Source organism: Myotis nattereri (assembly GCF_964212035.1).
Source record: "Myotis nattereri genome assembly, chromosome: 3".
NCBI lineage: Eukaryota > Metazoa > Chordata > Mammalia > Chiroptera > Vespertilionidae > Myotis > Myotis nattereri.
This window is the reverse complement of record NC_138077.1, coordinates 31,011,492-31,033,245: the sequence shown is the minus strand read 5'-3', so window position 1 is coordinate 31,033,245 and position 21,754 is coordinate 31,011,492. Positions and strand designations below refer to the sequence as shown.

The following is a 21,754-nucleotide window of genomic DNA, read 5'->3' as shown; positions in this document are numbered from 1 at the left end:
TTAATTTTTCATACTATCTCGCTCGATTCCTTTAGGAATTATTATATCCTGGGAACAGGTCCTGTCCAATGTGTCACCCCAGGAATTAAAATCCAGAAGAGGGGACGTGTCTGCTGGTTGGTCAAATGCTTGTTTCGTGTGGGTAGGAAGCGAAAAACTTTTCTTGTAGAACATACTTTCCATATGCTGAGATACCTGTGAAGACAAAATAATTATAGTAATTAAGCCTATGAATTCTTCCAATAGCCCAGCATACTGTGATTGGCCACAGAGGCAGGGAGGCTGCGGTAATTTCAGGCGTGGGCATCTATATAGTTGTGGGGGACACGATTCTCGGACACGGTGGCCTTTTTCTTCCTCTCAGATTCATACAGTGGTCACTGCTGTAAAACTGGCTATCAAGGTGGTAGCAACTTTCCAATTCCCATTCCTAGTTCTGCTGTGGCTCATCTGTACACATAATCATTTCATTCTGAGTTCACTCCATCTCTCCCTTTTCAATGGTCTCACAAGAGGTCCCACAGGCACCCCCCTCCACCTTCCCCAACACCCAGCTGGTCCTTCTCCTGGCTAAAGGCTGGAATTCTTTGGACAACCTCAGCACATAGCTGGCCTTGCGTTGACTTAGTGTTGAGACAGAAATGGAGCTGTTATGAGAGTTAGTGCCCCAACACTAACCATTAGGATCCTACACAAACCTGATCCTGAATGGGACCCAGGAGATTCTGTGATATTGTTCACAATGTCACAGCTCAAACCCAGCATCCTCCATGCTAATACTATTTGAGTTCTCAAATACCAGTAATTCTTTTTTCCTCCTACTCCTTTCATGCTCAGTTCAGGTGCACCTTCTAAGCCTCTATTCTGGAGAAAGGGTTTCCTTCTTAGCAGGCTCTCCATAATGGAATATTGCCTGTGATTCCCATTTTGGAGATTGAGACTTTATCTTATCCACCAAGATACCTTGTCTGAGGAACTCCTGCCTGCTCACCTCCTAGGTCTTCCAGAGGTTACTCAGAATCTTCCAATTCTGCTGCTTCAGTTGGACCCCTGGACATTCCCAATCCCAAGGGCTCTACAACCATCCTGTTTGGTTGACTGTCTGGGATCAGCCGGACACCTCCACTCCCCGACCCTCCTACCAGCTTCTGTGGAAGCCTTGTCCTGTTATGCTGGCAGATGGGGCATGGCTCTAACAGCTCAGCTGGGCTCCACGGGAGCACTTATACATATCAGATCCTAGCACAGCCTCCTGAAAATGATATAGGGGCAATGCTAACGGCAAGTGAGGAGATTAGGGTGATTTGGAGTTGGCCACATTGTAAGGTAAAAAAAAAAAAAAAATCCAAAACAATAAATCAAAGCCAAAGTAAAAACCGTGTAGTATCATTTAAGTATGCCAAGAGATGTGGCATCCTCACCGAAAAAGAAATCACTTAAAAGTGAATACCACATTGCACCACTGTTAATTTCTTAATTTTGACAAATGTGCTACGTTATGTAAGATGTTAACATTAGGAAAAGCTGAGTGAACTCTGTACTATCTTTGCATCTCTTCTGTATCTAAAATTATTTCAAAAAAGACATTTAAAAAAGAATAACCATGAAAATATGAAAGTATTTGCATTATAAATAATGAACTTCTTTACCTTAAAATTTTTTGGCAGATAAAAATGGCTTTTGAAGAACATTTTGAAATCTCAGTTCCTGGCATAAACATGCAGTATAAAAAGATGCCCTATAATGCAGTATAAATTCTGGGAAGAATGAATTGATGCTTCATGGAAACTCTTTCTTTCGACAAATAATTTTCTACCTGTTACAGAGCTTGCATATTCTAAGGATACATGAGTCAACAAAACAAATAAAGATCTCTGCTCTCACTGGATTCCTGCATTAGCCTTCTAACAATTCTATGGGGGCAGAAGGAAATCAACAATGAACATTAACACAACCAATAAATAACCAATTGTATGATTGAAGGTGTTAGGGCTACTAGTATGAGGGGGGGGAAAGAGCAGAAAAAAGGGAGAGTAGTATGCATGAGCTGGGCTGTGTGCAATTTTAAGTAGGGTGATCAGAGCAAGCCTCACTGAGAAGGTAGAGGGAGCAAAGCATGAATCTATCAGAGGGAAGAGCATCCCAGGTAGAGAGAATGGCCCTACGGGGGAGCCTGCCTAGATGCTGAAGTAGCATCCAGAGGTGTGTGAGCAGAAGCAGTAACTGTGGGGGAGAAAAGTAGATGAATGAGGAAGGTGAGGGTGGTGGTGGGTGGGGAGGAGTGCAAATAAGTAGGACTTTGGCGTGTACTCTGAAGGAGAGGGGGAGATATTACAAACTTTTGAGCAGAAGAATAACATGGTCTGTCTTAGGTACTGCATAACGAAAGGTTTCAGTCAATATTAAACCACATATACAATGGTAGTCCCATAAGATTATAATGGAGCTGAAGAATTCCTTTTGCCTAGTGATGTCGTAGCCATTGTCATGTTGCATTACTCATTCGTTTGTGATGCTGGTGTAAACCTACTGCGCTGCCAATTGTATAAAATCATAGCACATACAACTATGTAAAGTACATAATACTTGACAATGGTAATACATGATTGTGTTACTGGTTTATGCATTTACTATACTATATTTTTATCATTATTTTTAATTACTTATTTATTGATTGACTTTAGAGAGAGAGGAAGGGGGGGAGAGAGAGAGAGAGAGAGAGAGAGAGAGAGAGAGAGAGAGAGAGTCATTGATTTGTTGTTCTGCTTATTTATGCATTCATTGGTTGAGTCTTGTATGTGCCCTGACCAGGGATTGAACCCACAACATTAGCATTATTTTAGAGTGCATTGTTTCTATTTATAGAAAAAAAAAGTTTCCTGTAAAACTGTATGCCCTTGTTATGGTGGCAGCAACCTCATGCATCTCGTGTTTGCCAAGTTTCCTGATTGTACCATTGTCTCATGTGCTTGATTTAATCCCATGTTTTGTGCAATGACATGCTGTACAGGCCTGTAGCCTGGGAGGAAGAGGCTATGCCTTATAGTCTAGGTGTGTGGTAGGCTATACCGTCTCAGTTTGTGAATTGCACTCTATGGTGTTCACACAGTGGAATTGCCTGAGGACACATTTCTCAGAAGTATCCCCATCGTTAAGCTGTGCATGACTGTACTAGAAGAACAATCCTTTTCTGCTTTGTGACTAGGCTCTGGCGGGGCGAGGGCAGAGCAGGGAGAACAGTTAGGAGGCGAATGCAGGAACCCAATGAAAGATGACAGTGCCTTAGACCCGCAGGGACGGTGGAGATGGTGAGAAGTGGCGCGCTGGAGCTGGCTTGTCCTGAGAGTCAATTGTTACATTTTCAGGGAGTTTGCAAGCCAGTTGTGAAATATGCTATTGTTAAAAATTAAACTTTACAAACTTACAAGTAAATACATTATAATATTGCATGCAAACTGTAATAAAAAATTAAATTATATAAATTTACAATTTAAAATATTATATTGGAAACGAAAGTAATAAATACCTAAAACTCATCACTTCTTAACTGTCTTTACCTAATTCTCTTGTCATTCATGATTATCTCTGCTGCTGAGGTTGCTTGTGTCTCTTCTCTCCACGTGGCACTCTAAAATGGGATGCTGCTGCGCATCTCTTCCCAATTCTGTATCCAGTGACTTTACATTAAGAGTCTGTCAGCCACGGTATGAGTATTTACACCACAGAAATTGACAGATGCTACAAATCTGGGTTCATTTTGTTTTTAAAGTGAGCTGGTTGTTAAGCATTTGCTAGCACATCGCTGCATTGCGCCTTCCCAACTCTACCTAGGAATGTGTGCTCCCACCCCATTCCAGTGTTTTCAGGTTCCCTCACTCCTATTATGCTCCCACCCAAAGAGGGGGAAAGAGGTTAAATAGGTATTATGAATATTACAACAGGATGAAAGTAACGTATTTCTCTTAAGCTTCATACCATGAATAGATATCTAGCTGTGAAAAATCACCATACCTGCAATTGGATCTTTAGTGCCGGCCCTAGCTTTAGCCCCATAGTGCTTCGAAGATGCTCCTCTGTGAGTAATGGCAAAGTTTCTCCATCAATTGCATGATCTTTAAATACCTTAGAAAACACAAAAGGTATTAACTTTGTCTCAGTGTCTTTTAAAAAAAATTCTTGTTTTATGTGCAGATAGTTTAGTATTGGAGGAGACATTAAGACTGCTGGGGAATGACACAAAATTTTATAAAATTTCTCATTTCAGTTGCTCTCTCTTCTTTTTTTTTTTTAATTTATTGCTTAAGGTATTACAAAAGGTATTACATATGTGTCCATTTTATCCCCCCGCCCTAGACAGTCCCCTAGCCTCCCCTATCCCCCAATGTCTTATGTCCACTGGTTATGCTTATATGCATGCATACAAGTCCTTTAGTTGATCTCTTACCCCCCTACCTCCTGCCCCCCAACCCTCCCCGGCCTTCCCGCTGCAGTTTGACAATCTGTTTGAGGCAGCTCTGCCTCTGTATCTATTATTGTTCAAAAGTTTATAATGGTCTCTATTATCCATGAATGAGTGAGATCATGTGGTATTTTTCCTTCATTGACTGGCTTATTTCACTTAGCATAATGCTCTCCAGTTCCATCCATGACGTTGCAAATGGTAAGAATTCCTTCCTTTTTAGAGCAGCATAGTATTCCATCGTGTAGATGTACCACAGTTTTCTAATCCATTCATCTACTGATGGGCACTTAGGCTGTTTCCAGATCTTAGCTATGGTGAATTGTGCTGCTATGAACATAGGGGTGCATATATCCTTTCTGATTGGTGTTTCTGGTTTCTTGGGATATATTCCTAGGAGTGGGATCACAGGGTCAAATGGGAGTTCCATTTTCAGTTTTTTAAGGAAACTCCATACTGTCTTCCATAGTCAGTTGCTCTCTCTTCTGTGCCCCAGTAGCTCTTCAATAGCCCTTGGGGTACATTGTAATTCTCTGTTTATAGAACTGAGTTCCAGCCTGGAATAGTTAATAGTTGAGGGCAGGCCTGTGTCTTATTTACCAATGTACCTGTCCTGCAGTGACTGGATCATAGTAGAAGGTGTAAAATCAACGTTGCTGGACAGATCAATGAATGAACAAATAGTCTGAATAAAGAGGTATGGGTAAAAACCATCGCAGACAATTTCATCTCTCACACTTACAGGTGCACTGCTTCCTGTCCACTGCCTTAGCTGAATGGTAGGGGGCGGAGGGGAAATTGCAGGTGGGAGCTGTCATGCTGACTTTTCCAACAGAGCCTATAGTTCTGACTGTGCAATGGATGTAACCATGCCTTCCTTTCTTCCAGAAACTAGGAAGGCTGCTGGTGGACAAAGGTTCCAGACAAATAGAGATGGATAGAAAAAAGCAGAGCAGATTGGTAGCACCAGAATTTCATGATCTCCAACTTCAACCTGTCTGGCAATCCTGTATTTACTGATGAACGTTCTCTTCTCTCTATTTCAAGCTTCCTTCACAATCTTCAAACTCTAGAGGTTACAGATTCCTCCCTTATTTTCAACAGATCATATAACTTTCTAATAAAAAAAAAAAGAAACCAGTAGATAAGAACTTCCTCTAGTTCTGCCCAATAACCCCCCAAACTCCTATTTTCTCCTTCTGTCCTGATATGTGGAAGAGGGGTCCCTCACTGTGGAAAGACAACCAATGTCTCCACGTATGATGTGGGTCCTCACCCCCCCCCCACCTCGGGGTTCACTCAGTAAATAATCCCTCCCTGGCCTTCAATCTCTCCTCCTTGGCCTTCTCTTTCCCTTTGGCATTTAAGCGCGTCTCCACCATCATAAAACAGGCAATAATAATAATACACAAATGATTCTTTTTAAAGAATATTTTTTATTGATTTCAGAGAGGCAGGGAGAGGGAGAGAGAGATAGAAACATCAATGACGAGAATCATTGATTAGCTGTCTCCTGCACGCCCCCTACTGGGGATGAAGCTCACAACCTGGACATGTGCCCTGACCTGGAATCGAACTGTGACCTCCTGGTTCATAGGTCCACGCTCAACCACTGAGCCACGCCGGCTGGGCCACAAATGCTTCTTCACTCTGCTTCTAGATACTGCCCCATGTCTCTCATTCCCTTTATAGCCATCTCTCCGAAGAGTTGTGATGTTCTCTGTTTCCATATTCTCACTTCCCAGTTATTTCTCAGTCACAAGGAGTCTGACTTCTGCCCTTACCTGTCCATCAAATCTGCTCTCCTCTGGGTCCCTAGTGTTCTGTTGTTTCAAACATATGGATATTTGTCTGTACTCACATTTCTTATGCTGGTGGCTGCATTTGACATTGTTGACTATTCCTTCGTGAAAAATGTCCTTCCCTTGCCATCATGAGGCTTCTCCCTCCTGGGTCCTTCTGCCCTCTCCTCTGCATCACCTTTGTGGCTACTGTTTCTTTGTCCATCCTCGTATGTTAGAGTACCTGAGGCATCTGACCCAGGTCCTCTTCGTTGTTCCTGATTCATCTCAGCCTCTCTGGGCTTCCATGAGTGTCTCTCTATGCTCCAGGCTCTCTGATGAATATCTAACTTAGAAGCCAATGGTGGCAATTCTGCCTCTTAGATGGTGTATTGATTGGCCAACCCGTTGTTTCAACCTTGAATCAAATTTCACTGTTGCTCATCTGAGGAGGCCTTCCCACTAGTCTGGCCACCTTCAACCTATTTTCATAACAGTAACTTGAGTGACCCTTCTGAAATAAAGCCAATCACACCACTTCTTAAAACCTCAGCTGTCTCTGGGATAAAGTCCTTCGCTGGGTCCTCAAGGCTCTTTGTGACCTGGCCCCCTTTCCCACTCCAGCCTCCTGTCTTGCCATTCTCTCCTCTCTCACCTTGGCCCTGGCCCTCTCTGGGCCATTAGAAACTGCTCTCAAAATCCCAACTATTTACTACTCTACATTCTCTCTGGCTCCTGGTCCTCCCTGGAAATTCCTCCTTTGCTTCTTTCCTGCCTCACTTCCTTCCTCAGCTGGTAAACTCACTGACAGGCCCCATTTTGATGCCTCTTCCTGGAGGAAGCCATGAGGCGCCCCTGTGTGTGCCTACCATGCACGTACCTGCCCTCTCCCAGCACGTCTCACCCTGATGTGGAACCCCTTCCCGGTGTCCCTCTCCTGGACACAAGCTCCCAGGGAGGGGAACCACGTTTGTCTGGTTTCCGCTGTGATTTCCGGCCTTGGCCGGATGCCACAGGATCAGCTAAAAACTGGAATCTGCTTGGCAAGCTTCTGTGCCAGGAACTTTGTGTGCTAACATATTGTAGTTACTTACAAAATATGTTTATTAAGTAATTGTTTCTTTTCCTATTTCAATTAAGCAAATCATAGAATGGCTGATATAAATTAACTTAATTTGGGCCAAAGAAAGAAAATTGGCAGTTTGGGTTAGTTTTATAGCCTTCTCTTGGGAAAATGGATGCTCTTCCTTAGGTTTCTTGAAATATAAAGAATAGCTTAAAGGTCTCTTTTACCACCTTTGAGAACTCCTAGGGGCTCTTGACTAGAAACCATCTGGCTCAATATCCTCAATGTAGAATAATTATAATGGAAGGAGCTAGATTTGTAGTCACATACACATTTTTCAAGTACTTATTCTTTTAGCCACCTTGATGTCAATCTTATTTAGCTGAAAAATAGGGCTAATATCTTCTTTGCAAAATTATGCTATAGACTAAATTTAAAAACTAATCTATAAATGATGTGCCTAGGATAGTGCCTTGCATATAGTCAACTCAATAAAGTATAGGCACTATTATTCTATTTTTTTAATAAACGATAGAGCAACGTAGAGAAGGTTAGGTGAGTTGCCTAAGAAGCACAGCTTGTCAGTTAGAGAACTTACAAAATAGCATATAGTTTACTAGAGGCCTGGTGCACGAAATTCATGCATGGGGGAGGGAGGTCCCCTCAGCCCAGCCTTCACCCTCTCCAATCCAGGACCCCTCAGGGGATGTCTGACTGTCCTTGGGATCAGGCCTAAACCGGCAGTCAGACATCCCTCTCACAATCTAGGACCGCTGGCTCCTAACTGCTTACTTGCCTGCTGGCCTGGTCACCCCTAACTGCCACCCTGCTGGCCTGGTTGCCCCTCACTGCCCCCCCCCCCCCCGCCAGCCTGGTTGCCCCCAACTCCCCCCCCCCCGCCACTAGCCTGGTCATTCCCAACTGCCCTCCCGCCAGCCTGGTTGCCCACAACTGCCCCACCCTGCCAGCCTGGTCGCCTCACACAGCCTGCTGTTCAGTTGTTTGGTAGTCCTTCACTACCCACCCTGCTGGCCTGGTCGCCCCACACAGCCTGCTGTTTGGTTGTTACTGTTACTGTGACACGTCCTGGACAATTTGCATATTCCTCTGTTATTAGTATAGATTATTCTGAGCCAGGATTTTCCCTGCTTAATCCTACTGCCATTCAGAAAAAGGAGTGCTGATGAAAATAGTGAAGTATATTGATGGTGGAAATTTTGCTTATTTCTTTTTCCTTGGTAGGAAATTCCAGTGAGCAGGTAAGGGACTATCAGAAAGCACCAAAAGAAGAGAAACCACAGGGGTAAATTTTCAGAGGCAGTGTGGCAGCCAGGGCTTGAGATGCGTGAGGGCGGATGAACCCTGGGCCTGAGGCAAAGGCACAGAACATGCCACTGTCTCTCAGAAGATGTCCCATTCTCATGAGAGCAGTTTAGGCCTAAAGCACCATATAAATGTGCATATATTCTTAGTAATTTCAGTTATTTTTAGGGAGAGAATATTGTATCTGCTGAGTTCGTTTACTTAGACAAACAAAATGGATGTCCCTAAACAGTTGAGCCACCAACCCTTTCTCTACACCTATTTAAAAGGGTTCATTTGAAAGAGCAAAGAAACAAAAATAAAGGGGTTCATTTGCATTGGGGTTTGGGTTTTAGTTGTGGTTATTTTGTTTTGAATTTTCTTTTCTACCTGCAGAAGGCAGGTGGAGGGAGGTTGCTTAGCAGACACCTAAGGCAGAGGTGAGGAAGAAGAGGGTGGGGGACAGAGGTGTAACCCCAACGAGTCCCTGGGCTGTGAGTAAAAGCCAAAGGCACGTTTAGACAATGGCACTTGTGAAAGTTGTGCACAGGCAGTGCTGCTTAGGTGTTTGTTGCAACCAGACTGCACACAGTTGCATCCAGAGGAATTCTCCCATTTCTGTACAGAACACAGTCACTCACTGTGCTGGGGCCGTACCAGGAGAGCGGCAGTGCTCTTGTAATTGATCTCACCAGTAGTTCCTGGGAGGGAATGGACTTTAATGAGGAAACAAGAGCAGGACTTGATCCTAAACACGTTTGAGAAACACCTAGAAATAATCATTTCTGCTTCTTGGGGTGGGGAAGGGAGAACTCACATCCTGTTGGTGAGAGATAATGAGTCAGCAAAGCTTGGGTATTTGTGTCTATGTAACTCCCATATGCCCACAAGAGAACCCTGGGAAGATAAAGTTTGAAATGTAACATTATTTTTTACAAGAGTGGTTTTTATAAACTTCACTTTAAAAAAAATATTTTTTTTGGTATTGATTTCAGAGAAGAAGGGAAAGGGAGAGATAGATAGAAACATCAATGATAGGAGAGAATCATTGATGAGCTGCCTCCTGCACATCCCCCAGTGGGGATCGAGCCCTTAACCTTGGCATGTGCCCTGACAGGGAATTGAACTGTGACTTCCTGGTTCATTGGTCGACACTCAACCACTGAGCCACACCAGCTGGACATAAACTAAACTTTTATGATTGGATCACTGATGGATTAATAATAATGAAAGTTCAAACAGATTCAATCCATCAGAAGTCAGCCATAAAAAAAGAGTCAGCAATCACATGTACATTATATAGGAAGTTGCTTGTTTCTGGCTGATATAATGATGAAATTAGCACTTATTGAGTATTGACAAAGTGCCAGGCACTCTTTATTGTTTACAACATTCCTATTATATTGTTTACAACATTCATATTATACTATTCCCATTTTACAGATGAAAAAACTGAGACACAGAGAAGAAAGAGGAAAATTATCCTAGATCACATGTCCAGAAAGTGGAAAAGCCAGGATTCGAACTTATACTTTTTGGTTTCATAAGTACACTCTTAATTACTACTCCATATAACTTTTTCATAAGTCTCATAAACAAAAGAAAAAAAGAAAAATACTTAACAGCATTACATGAAGAAAAATATTCCCACACTAAGATCTGAAAAACAATGATCACTAACATTAGTTAATTATGATGTTGTTAACTCATAATGTCCTTCTCTTGCTTTTTTCCCTTTAATACATAAACATATATATTAAGACAATGGTACATGATTTAATAGGCACATTGTTGCTTGAAATTGTGTTATTAAATCACTTGAAAAATAAACCATATGCATGAAAATATAGCATTGACATAAACTTCAAAAACTTGCCAACCCATGATCTTTGTCACCAATTTTCCCATATGAATGAGAGTACTCTTCATTCCAACTAGCCTGACATTAATGGAATTTTTAAGAATGTAGTATTTATCTGTGCAATTTTGTATATTGTCCTAGCATGAATATGGAATTTAAGAACAGTTAATCTCCAGCTTTTCAGATCTGTTGCCGTCTTGTCCTTTTTAAAATGAAGTATATATTTCCGTTACCTATTATGAATAGTCTAAAACTTCTGGTACAGAAGTATGTGTCCCTAAGATATTTGTTCATGGAGGAGTAGGGAAGGTACTAGACATTTCTCATTCTTTTTCAATCTTTGGTCTCTGAATCTCCTAATTTGGGGAGAATTCCCACCTCTCAGGAATCTTGGTGGAACAGAAACTAAAGCTAGAAATGGGCTTTGCCAGCTGGGGTGTGGGCATGGGACCACCCCTACACCAAACAGAGGCTCCCGCGCCAGGATAGCCAATGCCTAAAAAGGGGGGAGATTATTAGGAATCGTCTCTGGGGGCGAAGTGCAAGTTTGACTGAACTCATTATAGAGGAAATATACTTCAAAGTATCTTACGTCTAGGAAAATACTTAAATTTAGGTCACCTGAGCATAGTCTGAACAACCCGGAAGGCCACGGATGAAGCTGTGCACATCACTCACGGTCCACTTCTGAATATCCGCATCCAAAGACAGAGCCTCCCCTCTTGTAACCAGTACACGTGTTCCTTTACAATGGAAAGACGATTATTGGGTGGTATAAAATTTCCAGGGGAAAGGAGGACACTAAGAGCACTGTTTTATGCACAGTTACATTCATTTCCTCATATTTTATTACCACGAAGTGAGCCTTTTATAGAGATCTACATGTAAACTCCTTCAAGAATATTAAGAGTTACTGAGAGGTGTTTTCTAAAAAGCTTAGCTGACTCTTTTCTTTTCTTCCTCTGAACAGGGATGGGGAACGTCCAGTCCGAGGGCCATAGAAGGCCCACGAAATCATTTGGTCTGGCCCTGCCAAGACATTGGCAGTGACTTAGGCGGGCTAGAAGAGTTCGATGGGGGACAACGGGGGACATATGTAATGCTTTCAACAATAAAGACTAGAAAAAAAAGTTTGACCAAATATAGCAGACTAATTTTTAAGTTGATAATTTTGTGTGGCCCTCGAATAATGTTATAAGTATCAAAATGACCTTGGCAGAAAGAAGGTTCCCCACCCCTGCAAGTCTAAAAGCTCTTTAATGACAACATTATCTTAAGTAAACAAAGAAGTTCCAGAGCAGCTTCCCTCAGATTCCAATAGAAATGCCCCGTGGATTTCATTCTGGAGACTAACACCACCATGGCCTATGACATTTGGTGATTTGTCATGCTCTCTAGGCAATGCGGGGATTTAGTCAAAATGGCAAAGTCACACTTTGTAAGGAAGCAGTTGGTCTGGTGGCTAGATCATGACCCCCCTCCCCCTCCAATCCCTGTTATTTTAAAGTATTTTTATCTAAAGAAGTTCTAGAAAACTAGAACTTTATTGTTTGGAGGGGAGAAGTGCATTTATATTTTTAGGTCAGAAGGTATCATTAACAATAATGGGCACTGAAAGTTAATGCTTCTGTTTGTCTATTGTTTTATACTTCAATACAGATAGAATTCATACTTTTAAGCAATTTGCTGAAGAAATTAACAGCAAATTAAATTAAATTTTTGATGAAAAATTCTAGTAGGTTGCCCCATCTTCCTCATACTTGACCACCTAACCTTTGCTGTAAATTCTCTACATAGCAATAGAGAGAGATTAGTTTCACTGATCTGGCTTCTTGGAACTAAAGTAATAAAATGACTTCAAAAAGAGGTCATTCTAAATGGGATTAAGAAAATAAAGGATAAAAAGAAGCATGATGGTTTTAATTCACTATGTAATTACGTAAGGACTTGAGGATCTATGGTTCATGAGAATCTGCCATTGACCTTGCTCCCTGGATACCCACCTGGCAAAGATGGTTGAGGAACTGGAGGGTAAACCCCATTCTTTTCACCACAATCTGCAAAAACCTGCTCTGAAACCTCCTCTCTCCCGCCATCCCAGGCCTTTGCTTCCGTGGGAGCGTCATGAGCTCCCCAGGGTTCTCTGTGGGTGGGCTCCAACTCTCCACAGGTATTGGCAAGAACTGCAGTTGGCTTTTCGTTGACTTCGCTTGACTTCTGGTTGTTGAGAGCTTCTGTTTCTGGGTCTTTTGCATACTCATCCTCTTCATAGGGAATCACATGAACCTGGCCAATGGATTTTTCTTCTGCTTGACTTTTGGAACTCTCAATATCACTGTCTAGAACTTTCTGATTCCCCATACCTCTCCTGAGACGACGACATTTCTGCCCCCAACCCTCTAGATAGCGTGGACCAGCTGCCACTAGCATGGGGTTTCCATGAAGACTTCTCAGGGAGCGTCTGTGCAAGTGCAGGTCACCGGCAGGGAGCATGCTCCTGCCATGGCAGGTGGCTGGGCCACTGGGGATACTGGAGCCATAGGGGAATGGTACCCTCAGGCCTGCAAATCCTTTGGGATTTATTTTGTCTATTCTCCTTTGCTGGTAAATGGCATGCATTTCCATTTCCATCCTATAACAAAACAATGTATTTTATACAACCCAAGAAAACCATTAGAAATAGAATTTTATGGTGATGGAAAGAGACTTGACTTTGGGTGGTGAACATACAATACAATATACAGATCATGTATCATATAGAATTGTACACTTGAAACCTACATAATTTTATTAACCAGTGTCACCCCAACACATTCAAAAATTTTTAAAGAAATATAATTTTAATGGCCCTCTGCCTTCCCTAGCACCTCTGTTTTTCTTGTGAATCTTCACATTATCTGAAGTTTGTTGCATGGAAACACAAATCCCCCATAAAGCTACTGAGAAGAGAGTTTGGGGTAAGACCTGAGGGTGAAGGGCATGGCTGACTCTCACAATGGTAGTCCAAGGCCAGTCTGTAGAGACTTACTCTAATAGATCTGACAAATTTAACAAGTTGGCCTGTTACATCTATATGCATTTCTACTATAAATTAATAATGCAGCACAGGGCAGTTTCTTGCCAGAGATTAATCCTCAAAGGAACTAAAGTTCTGGAAGAAGTTTTTAAACGCTGCCATACAATTTTAGTGGGACTCAAGAACCACAGTAAGTCAATGCAAGTCTCAACAGTTACAAGTTACTGCAAGTAGCAGGGGTTGGGGTGGAGGAGGGTGGGCGGACTTGGTGTTTTGCTTACTTTACTTGGCTTATTGGTCATCACCTGGATCCATTAGGTTCAGTGGTAAGAAAATTGACCCTTTCCCCACAGCCATCCCCTAGTCATCACTGTTATAGTTCCTTTCTCCTGGTAGCTACAAATAAAGGGCACTGCATGGCTGACATGGGGGGCTGCCTGGGCTCTGCTGATGTCTGAAATAGGAGTGGCAAACTTGGCTTCTATCTTTGAGCAGAATTGAAGTCATTTAAGTAAAAAATGCCAATACGAATTTCAGAGGAATCACTGCCAGGCATTTTAATCATGGGACATTGACAAACTATTATGGTCTGTAAACTTAGGTTCACTATGTAATTTCTAATATTGCTTTTATCTTTAACCAACCAGTGTGTGTGTGTGTGTGTGTGTGTGTGTGTGTGTGTGTGTCTATAGACAGACACACACACACACACACACACACACATATGTTTCTTTTTGTAATATTCTTGAAATATTTTTCTACGTAATCATAATTTATCAGAGTGTGTGTGTACATATATCTACATAGAGAGATGTATACATAGATATATACATATATTCATTCAGAATGTATATAAATATATATACACATATAACAACATACACAAATACAATATACAAATATAATAAATGAATGAATGTATATATAAAAGTATATATAACTATATCTATTTACCTATCTAAAACAAATGAATAAACAAACAAGTGAATGAATAGAAAATAAATAAAGCAACACTGTTACATTACCTGGCAGTATGCTGCCTTTGAATCATTTCATTCTTCCTGGCCATTGCTTTTAAGGATTCAGGTGGTAAAATGCCCCAACCTTAAGAAAGGAAATCAACATCCCACTCCACAAACAAATTAATAACAGCCATTTGAAAATAATAAAATAAAGTATAAGGATTAAAATAGTATTTGTAAAACCACTAGTTGAGCACAATGTTGGAAACAGTAATATTGCTAGTCAGCATCTTAGAGTCATGTTGGTGAGGGCATCATGATAACACTAGATACTTTTTTTTTCTTTAAGGTCGGTCCATGATTGGGGACATTTTCTGCCCTCAGAAGGAAAAATATAAAATAAGCTGTGGATCTCTTGACCTCTTGCTTTCAAAGTAAAAATTGATAGCTTTCCCCCCGCCCCCCCTTAGGTACAAAAGGAATTAGTTGACCTTTAAAAAAATGTAACTAAGTGCTTCTTGATGTGCTGAAATCCCTGAAAATAAATGCATGAGTTAAGAGGATGAAATATATAGTTCTCTATCTGGACATTTTGGTGCATCTGAGGAAAATACTTTTTCTTGAACAATTTCAATGGAGTGGAGTTGCAACTGTATTCTTTGTGTCAACCTACTAAAATGTCTTGAAATAATGACAGCATAATCAGAATTCAAGGCTCTATTCTTGACTAGTAACATAACACTATATTGATTTTTTTCTTTATCTGCACTCCTAATGCACCTAGCATCTATACTTTTGTTTCTCAAACCATCTATGGTGAGATAATTCTTTTCTTTTTAAATTTTCAATCCATCATGGACCAATCCTTTTTAAAAATACAATAAAATGATGTTTTAGAAAATGGAAGTAAAGATAAGAATACATACAAGCAAACATTTTTTAAATCATTAGATTAATAGACATAAAATTACCCTTCAAATTGCCATGAAAGTTTCTAAGCCCTTACTCTCCATTTATACATTTATTTGTACCAACACTTCACAAACTAGCACAGATCCACAGAGTACATTCTAATAATAATAAATACACAAATTGCATTTATTATACACAGCTTTGTTCAGCTATATTTTTACTTGTGTAAATCTGTTCTCCCCAGAAGGAGGATAAGTATCTCCTTATACTTGCTCAGTATTGAGCTGGTAGAGCTCATTCAACGATTAATAGCAACCTATCTTGAGATAAAGCACCCTATATCTTTTTTGAGGTTCTTGTCATTTTTAAAAATCAGAGGTTAGATGAGGTGATCTCTAAAAGTCCCGCTCACTCTAAAGCTCTATATTTTTATAGTTGAGTGGCTTCAAGATATTCTCCATGAGCTGGCTGACATGCATGAGAGTGCCCAGCTCATGCTGTACTGCCCAAGGATGCAGAGAGAGTCTGTGAGAAGTCCAGAGTAGAGAGCACCATTCTAATGACCCACATTTTAGGACCTTTTGAAATCTGGACTCATCAAACCTATTCCAAGTTTATTTCTTCTTCCCAAATAAGTGACCTCAAACTTAGTGCTAGTCTAGCTGCAATAAGTCACTCCCTCTCTAACATCCTTATTTTTGAAATAGACCCCTGTCTTAATTTCTATTTTGCTAACTGACTTAGAAGCTCAGTTGCTATAGGACTGAGGGCCTACCCTGCCTGTGCTTATTTTCCCAAACATCAGCCTTGAGGTGGGGACCTGACCTATGGCCTTGGGACAGGTAATCAACCTGCTTGTTTGTATCCAAATATTAGCAGTTTCTGAATTCTTTATCTCTAAGAAGGACACTCTGAGTCTGTGGTCTATTTATCTGTTGCCTGTAGCCATGGCTTTACTATTTGTTGGGTTCTGGCTGCCAGATGGGACTTGCATCCAGAATCAGCTGTCTTATTTGGTCCTTGGGCCACTCCAGTGTGGGTGTCTAGTTTCATATCTGGTCCTTGTTCAGACACCCAATCTCACTGCAGTGGACCCATTGTGGTAGCTCAGATCCAGGCAGGCCAGTGTTTCACTGGCCCTGATAGCAATCATATTTCTTTTCTGGGTTGGGCTTTTCACTCCATTGTATCTATTAAGACTTGTTGGAGTTGGGAAGCAGGGACAACCAGAAACTCGCGCATATAGTTTTGGGGAGATAATATGCATCAGTTTGATCTTCAATATGGTGAGGAAATTCTCTCCTCCTAGTCTTTCTTGCCCCTACCAGTCATGTTTTCACTGCTACCACACTACTAAAATAGCTCTTATCAAGACAACCAATGACCTCCACATAGCCAAATCTATTCATATAGTCTTAAGTTTTCCTCTACTTGATCTATGATTGGCATACTTGACACAGTTGTTCAATTTCTCCTTAAAAATTTATTCCTTTGTCTTCCAGGCTTCTATACTCTCCTGGGTTTCTTCCCACTCACTGCTTGCTCCTTCTGTCTCTCTCTTGCTTGTTCCTCCACAGCTTCTCAACCCTCTTGATATGTCCCAGGGATCATTCTTTTAATATCTATCCACATTCACATTTGGATGATGATCTAACCTACACTTATGTATGCTGATAACTTCCAAAGTTATGTTGCAGTGTCTCCAGAAGTCCTCCCTGGACTTCAGCTGCCTTCCTGACACCTCTCATTGATTATCTATTAGGGATTTCAATTGTAATATGAACAAAACTGAGCCTATGATAGCTCTTCTGCCCCAAGAACTCTTCCTCTCACAGTATTCCTCAAATCAGTATATAACAACATCACCTTTCTAATTACTCAGACTAAAATTATATGTCACTCATCTCACCTCTCATATCTAAACTGTGACAAAATCCTGCTGTTTACCTTCAAAATAATTACAGGATCCAACCACTATTCCTATTCCTACTGTCACCACCTGGGCCAATCCAGCATAACCTTTCAACTATTCTAATAACCCATTTACTCCCATCAATTTATTCCCAGAACTTTGCCCTGTTAAATTTGACCCCAAACAGCAGCCAGAGTGATCCTGGTAAAATGTAAGTCAGACCATGTAACAACCTTGCTCAAACTCATCAAAAGTTACCCGCTCTTACTCAGAATAAGAGGCAAGTCCTCACTATGGCCTATTAGGCCACATATAAACTTCCCTAAGCCCCTTTAATTCTAAGATCTCATCTCCTCATGACCTCATCAGTTTCTTACCTGTAAGACAGATAGTAATATTGCAGATTTTCATGTTATTCATCAGTCAATTGATAGTTGGAGAAGTGAAGCAACTTCCACTTGGTCACCCAGTGGTGGAACCATAATTTAAATATAAGTAGTAACTGCAGAAACTACAAGTATAACTGCTACACACTGCAGCCTCCAGTTCACAGCGGCTCCATAGATGAGAGCCATCGATTGCTCATACCTGAGTAGACACGATTGGACATCATGTTCGGCATGTTTGCATTTGGTTGAACAGAGGATCCAAATTGGTATGGAACACAAAACTGTCTTGGGTCAGTTGGAGCCACAGTGGAAGGCAATACATCTCTAGGGAAAAAAATATGAAATAGATAAAAATGAGGATGTGACTGTACAAAATTTCCATTGCAGAAGCAACGAGATTTTGTTTTATTGCCATATTGGATTCTATCATCTCTTCCCAAAATGAAGTACAGAAGCCCTGCACTCCCTATTGGTTTAAGTAGAAATAGGGTAAGGAAGATTGGAGGAAGGACTCTACTAAGGAAGAATTGACCCAACTGACAACAACAGAAAAAATAGGAAAGAAAAGTTTTAGGGATGTCAGAAAGAAAAGATCTGACTTTCCATGACCAACATAGTATTCCTTTAAAAAAAAAATGTTTAACAATTTCTGAACTTTTTATTGGCCTTCTCCCCTCCCACCCCCTTCCCACCGCCAAGGAGTTCCCTGCTTCTGCTGCCTTGACACCTCAAAACTTTGGTGTCATTGACCTTAGACACCACTTTGCCACCCACAATCCTGTGGGTGATGGTCTTTTGGATGGATTGTGTGGAGTTGCTGTTGTCCAGGGTGTTATCAGGATCAAAGTTTCCCCTTCTTCCAGCAAGAGGGTGGTAGATGGCTATCTCAGCGTCCAGCTTGACCCTGATGTTCAGCAGAGTCTTATACTCCTAGGGCTGGACTGTCCCTCTGTCCAGGTATGGGCCAGCTCTGACTCCAGCTGCAGCAGAATCCTATTGAGCTTTTCCATTTGCATGGCATAGCGTGTCTCTACTTCCCTCAGGCTGTTCTCCAAGGTGGCCTTCAAATTTCTCATAGAGTTCAAGGACTGGGTTGTATGTCTCAGCTCTATGAGTGTCATCTCAGGAACTCCTATCTCAGTGGTCTGCAAGGTGACCACTGTGGTGCTCTCTTCAATCTGCTGGGACCAGTACTTGTCTCGATCGCTCAGTTCTTCGGAGCCATCTGGTCATAGTGGGTCCAGATGTCCACCATGATCTTGCTGAGGTCCTGAGATATGGGAACATCCAACTCCATAGTCAACCCAGAGTTGGTAATCTGATTTCGTAGACCATTTGCTTCCTCCCAGTGTTCCTCCTTCATAAAGAGCAGCTGCTCCTTGAGAGTCTCGATCTCTGTCTTGTCTCCAGCTGTAGCCAAGTGACAATGATATTATCCGTGACCTTTCAAAGCCCATTGATGTCATTCTCCACAGACTGGCACTTGGCTAGCTCTGTCTCATACTTGACTCTGAAGTCATCAGCAGCAGGGCTGGCATTGTCTGTCCACAGAAGTTGCAAAGATCTGAGCCCTCACATCCTGATAGTCTCTAACCCAGGGTCCCTTTTTCTCCAAATGTTTCTGGATTTTGCTCTCTAGCCTCCAATTATCAACTTCCGGGATCCTCATCCTTTCCAGGTAGGAGGCCAAATGGTCATTCAAGCATTGCATAGTCTCCTTCTTGCTCTGGATGCCCCCTATGCCCACCATGTCCCCGACCCCCAGCTACCCTGGGCCCCCAGCTACCCTGCATGCTCATGGAGAGGGACACAGAGATCCAAGAGCCCAAGCGCCCAGAGCCTGCATAGATGCCGGCCATGCTGCTGGCCAGCCTGGCTGGTGGTTGGGTGACTGCATGGAGCCCAGGGTCCAATAGTTTGTGGAGACGCTTGAATGGGTGCTGAGCTAATGTTGTCTGGGAGGACGATGAGAGGCCATGTCTTGGGTTTGAGCCACCCCCCACATACTGTTCTGACCACAACATTCTTATCTCATTTACTGGAGATATTTGACTTGGGTTCTGACATCTGGAACCAAAGTTTGATTTTCTGGGTAAATAATTTAATTATTTTGCCAAACTTCAGTGCTTTTTGAAGTCAAATGTATTGTTCCTGCTTCATGAACAGGAATAAATAATAGATGTTTACTCTCTCCTCAGAATGTCAAAATATTCTAAAGAAGGTAAAATAAGAAACTGCCAAAGTGTGCTACATAAATATTGATACTGTCACTTTTATTGAATAGGAAGATTTGTTCTATCACAGGAAACCCAGGGTATCCAATTATTATGAACTAAATTGTGTCCCCTAAATCCATATGCTGAAGTCCTACTCCACAATGTGACTGTATTTAGAGATAAGGCTTTTAATGGGGTAATTAAAAGTTTAAATGAGGGCAAAAGTGTGGAGCCCTAATCTAACAGGACTGCTGTCCTTATAAGAAGAGGAAGAGATACCAGGAGTCCACAAGTACAGAGAAAAATGCCATGTGAGGACATAGCAAGAAGGCAGCTGTCTGCAGGCCAAAGGAGAGAGGTCTCACCACAAATCAACCCTGTCGCCACCTTGATCTAGGGCATTCAGCTTCTAGAACTGGGAGAAATAGATTTCTGTTGTTGCAACCACCTAGTCTGTGATATTTTGTTATGGCAGCTCTCAGAGACTCTACCAATGTTCATACCTGCACAATGCTTGTCACATGGTAAAAGTGCTTGTTAGCTATTTGCTGAATATGTCAAGCAGGCCTCAAAGGGGAAATGATGGGAAGTGTGTTGAAGGTACAGTCAGCAGAGTATCTTGACATGAATTATTGCACCACTGTTCACTAAAGTAACATTAGACCATAAAACAACACTGAGGTTAAAATCATCCAAAAACTTAATGATTGCCAGAGGCTAAGACCAACAGTAGTGAACATATTAATGCGATATTCATCAGGGCTGAAAATCAGCATAATATTGCCCTGTTGTTGGCCAAATGGCTCACACAATCCCCTAACCTGATAATCCTTTTACTGTTTGCCAAACTTTACCTTTGATATGCCTGTATGCATTCCTAAAGGGCAAATGTGTATTCAAGTGAATAAAAGCAAATGGGAAGAGAAGTCAGGGAGCCTCTCCATTAGAGAAAGGTTTCCACCTGGCTCCCCATGCCTTCTAAATTCATATTTCTTGTCTAGTGCGTTCATTTGTGCGCGGCCCCTTCTCAAGATCCTGAATCCTTGCTCCAAAAGGTTGTGGCAAATGATTATCCATGTTCTCCTTTCACCATAATATTATGTTGGAAATAAATACCTATCCACAGGCAGAGGTTCAAATGGTGAGGGAAACAGTGGGATCCTTTGCTGCCCTGATGCTGTCAATAAAGGGTTCATGGCCATCGTGGGATTTAGCATCGATATCTCTCGCCACTGATGGAATTCTAAAAAGAACCAGATAGATACGTTAATAAATAACTCTACTTTTTGAGAACTATTTGAATTCTTCTTAACACAATGAACACCTTTTGTATTTTCCCAACACTTGGGAAAACTAGAAGCACCAAGCTTTCAGTTACACAAAAACCCTTCCATTGTCAGCACCCAGATACAACTGTAGAACTTAGTGTTTTATCCATGTGCCCTTGAAACTTGTTGCAGCGCCCACAGGTAATAGCAAAGCACATTACAGGCAATAACAAAATTAAACCAGCTCGTCAAGATTCCAGAAATACCAACTTCCACTCTTACAGCTTAATTTGATTTGTGTGTTTCCAGAGGTAAAAATGCAGATACTCTCTCTTATGTTCAATCTTTGGAAAAATATTCCTAGTAGTTGATAAGATTAAAACAAAGGGGAAATCTCCTTAATGGCTAACAATATGTCTAATTAGAAAGGATACAGGCTGAAAGCATGAGACTGTATTTAATTAATACAAGTGACCAAGTTATATTCAAACATATATAAGCACAAGGATTCATAACTTTCTCTTCAGAGCATAGTGATCAGAAAAAGAGACCCTTGTTAAGGGGATAATATTTTGCCTTACGTTTTCTTGTTAATTATTAATGTCCCTTG

The 21,754-nt window shown here is 41.4% G+C and overlaps 1 protein-coding gene and 1 pseudogene across 2 annotated transcripts in view; both read right to left on the bottom strand.

Annotated features, from left to right (window-relative positions):
* SAMD7 (sterile alpha motif domain containing 7) overlaps nt 1-21,754 on the bottom strand; it is a gene marked incomplete at both ends in the record, with an annotated part of 29,086 nt that continues 7,332 nt past the window's right edge. Inside the window, 7 exons of the mRNA XM_081087968.1 lie at nt 1-195; nt 4,012-4,122; nt 11,091-11,212; nt 12,473-13,101; nt 14,511-14,589; nt 17,860-17,984; nt 20,993-21,119. Of these exons, the coding sequence (XP_080944094.1) occupies nt 1-195; nt 4,012-4,122; nt 11,091-11,212; nt 12,473-13,101; nt 14,511-14,589; nt 17,860-17,984; nt 20,993-21,119 (1,388 nt within the window). The remainder of the gene's footprint in view (nt 196-4,011; nt 4,123-11,090; nt 11,213-12,472; nt 13,102-14,510; nt 14,590-17,859; nt 17,985-20,992; nt 21,120-21,754) is intronic.
* On the bottom strand, nt 18,177-20,652 carry LOC308516858 (keratin, type I cytoskeletal 18-like; annotated as a pseudogene). The gene is made up of 3 exons: nt 20,605-20,652; nt 18,353-19,425; nt 18,177-18,196 (listed from the first exon to the last, which is right to left on the bottom strand). The product of its transcript is annotated as a keratin, type I cytoskeletal 18-like (transcript).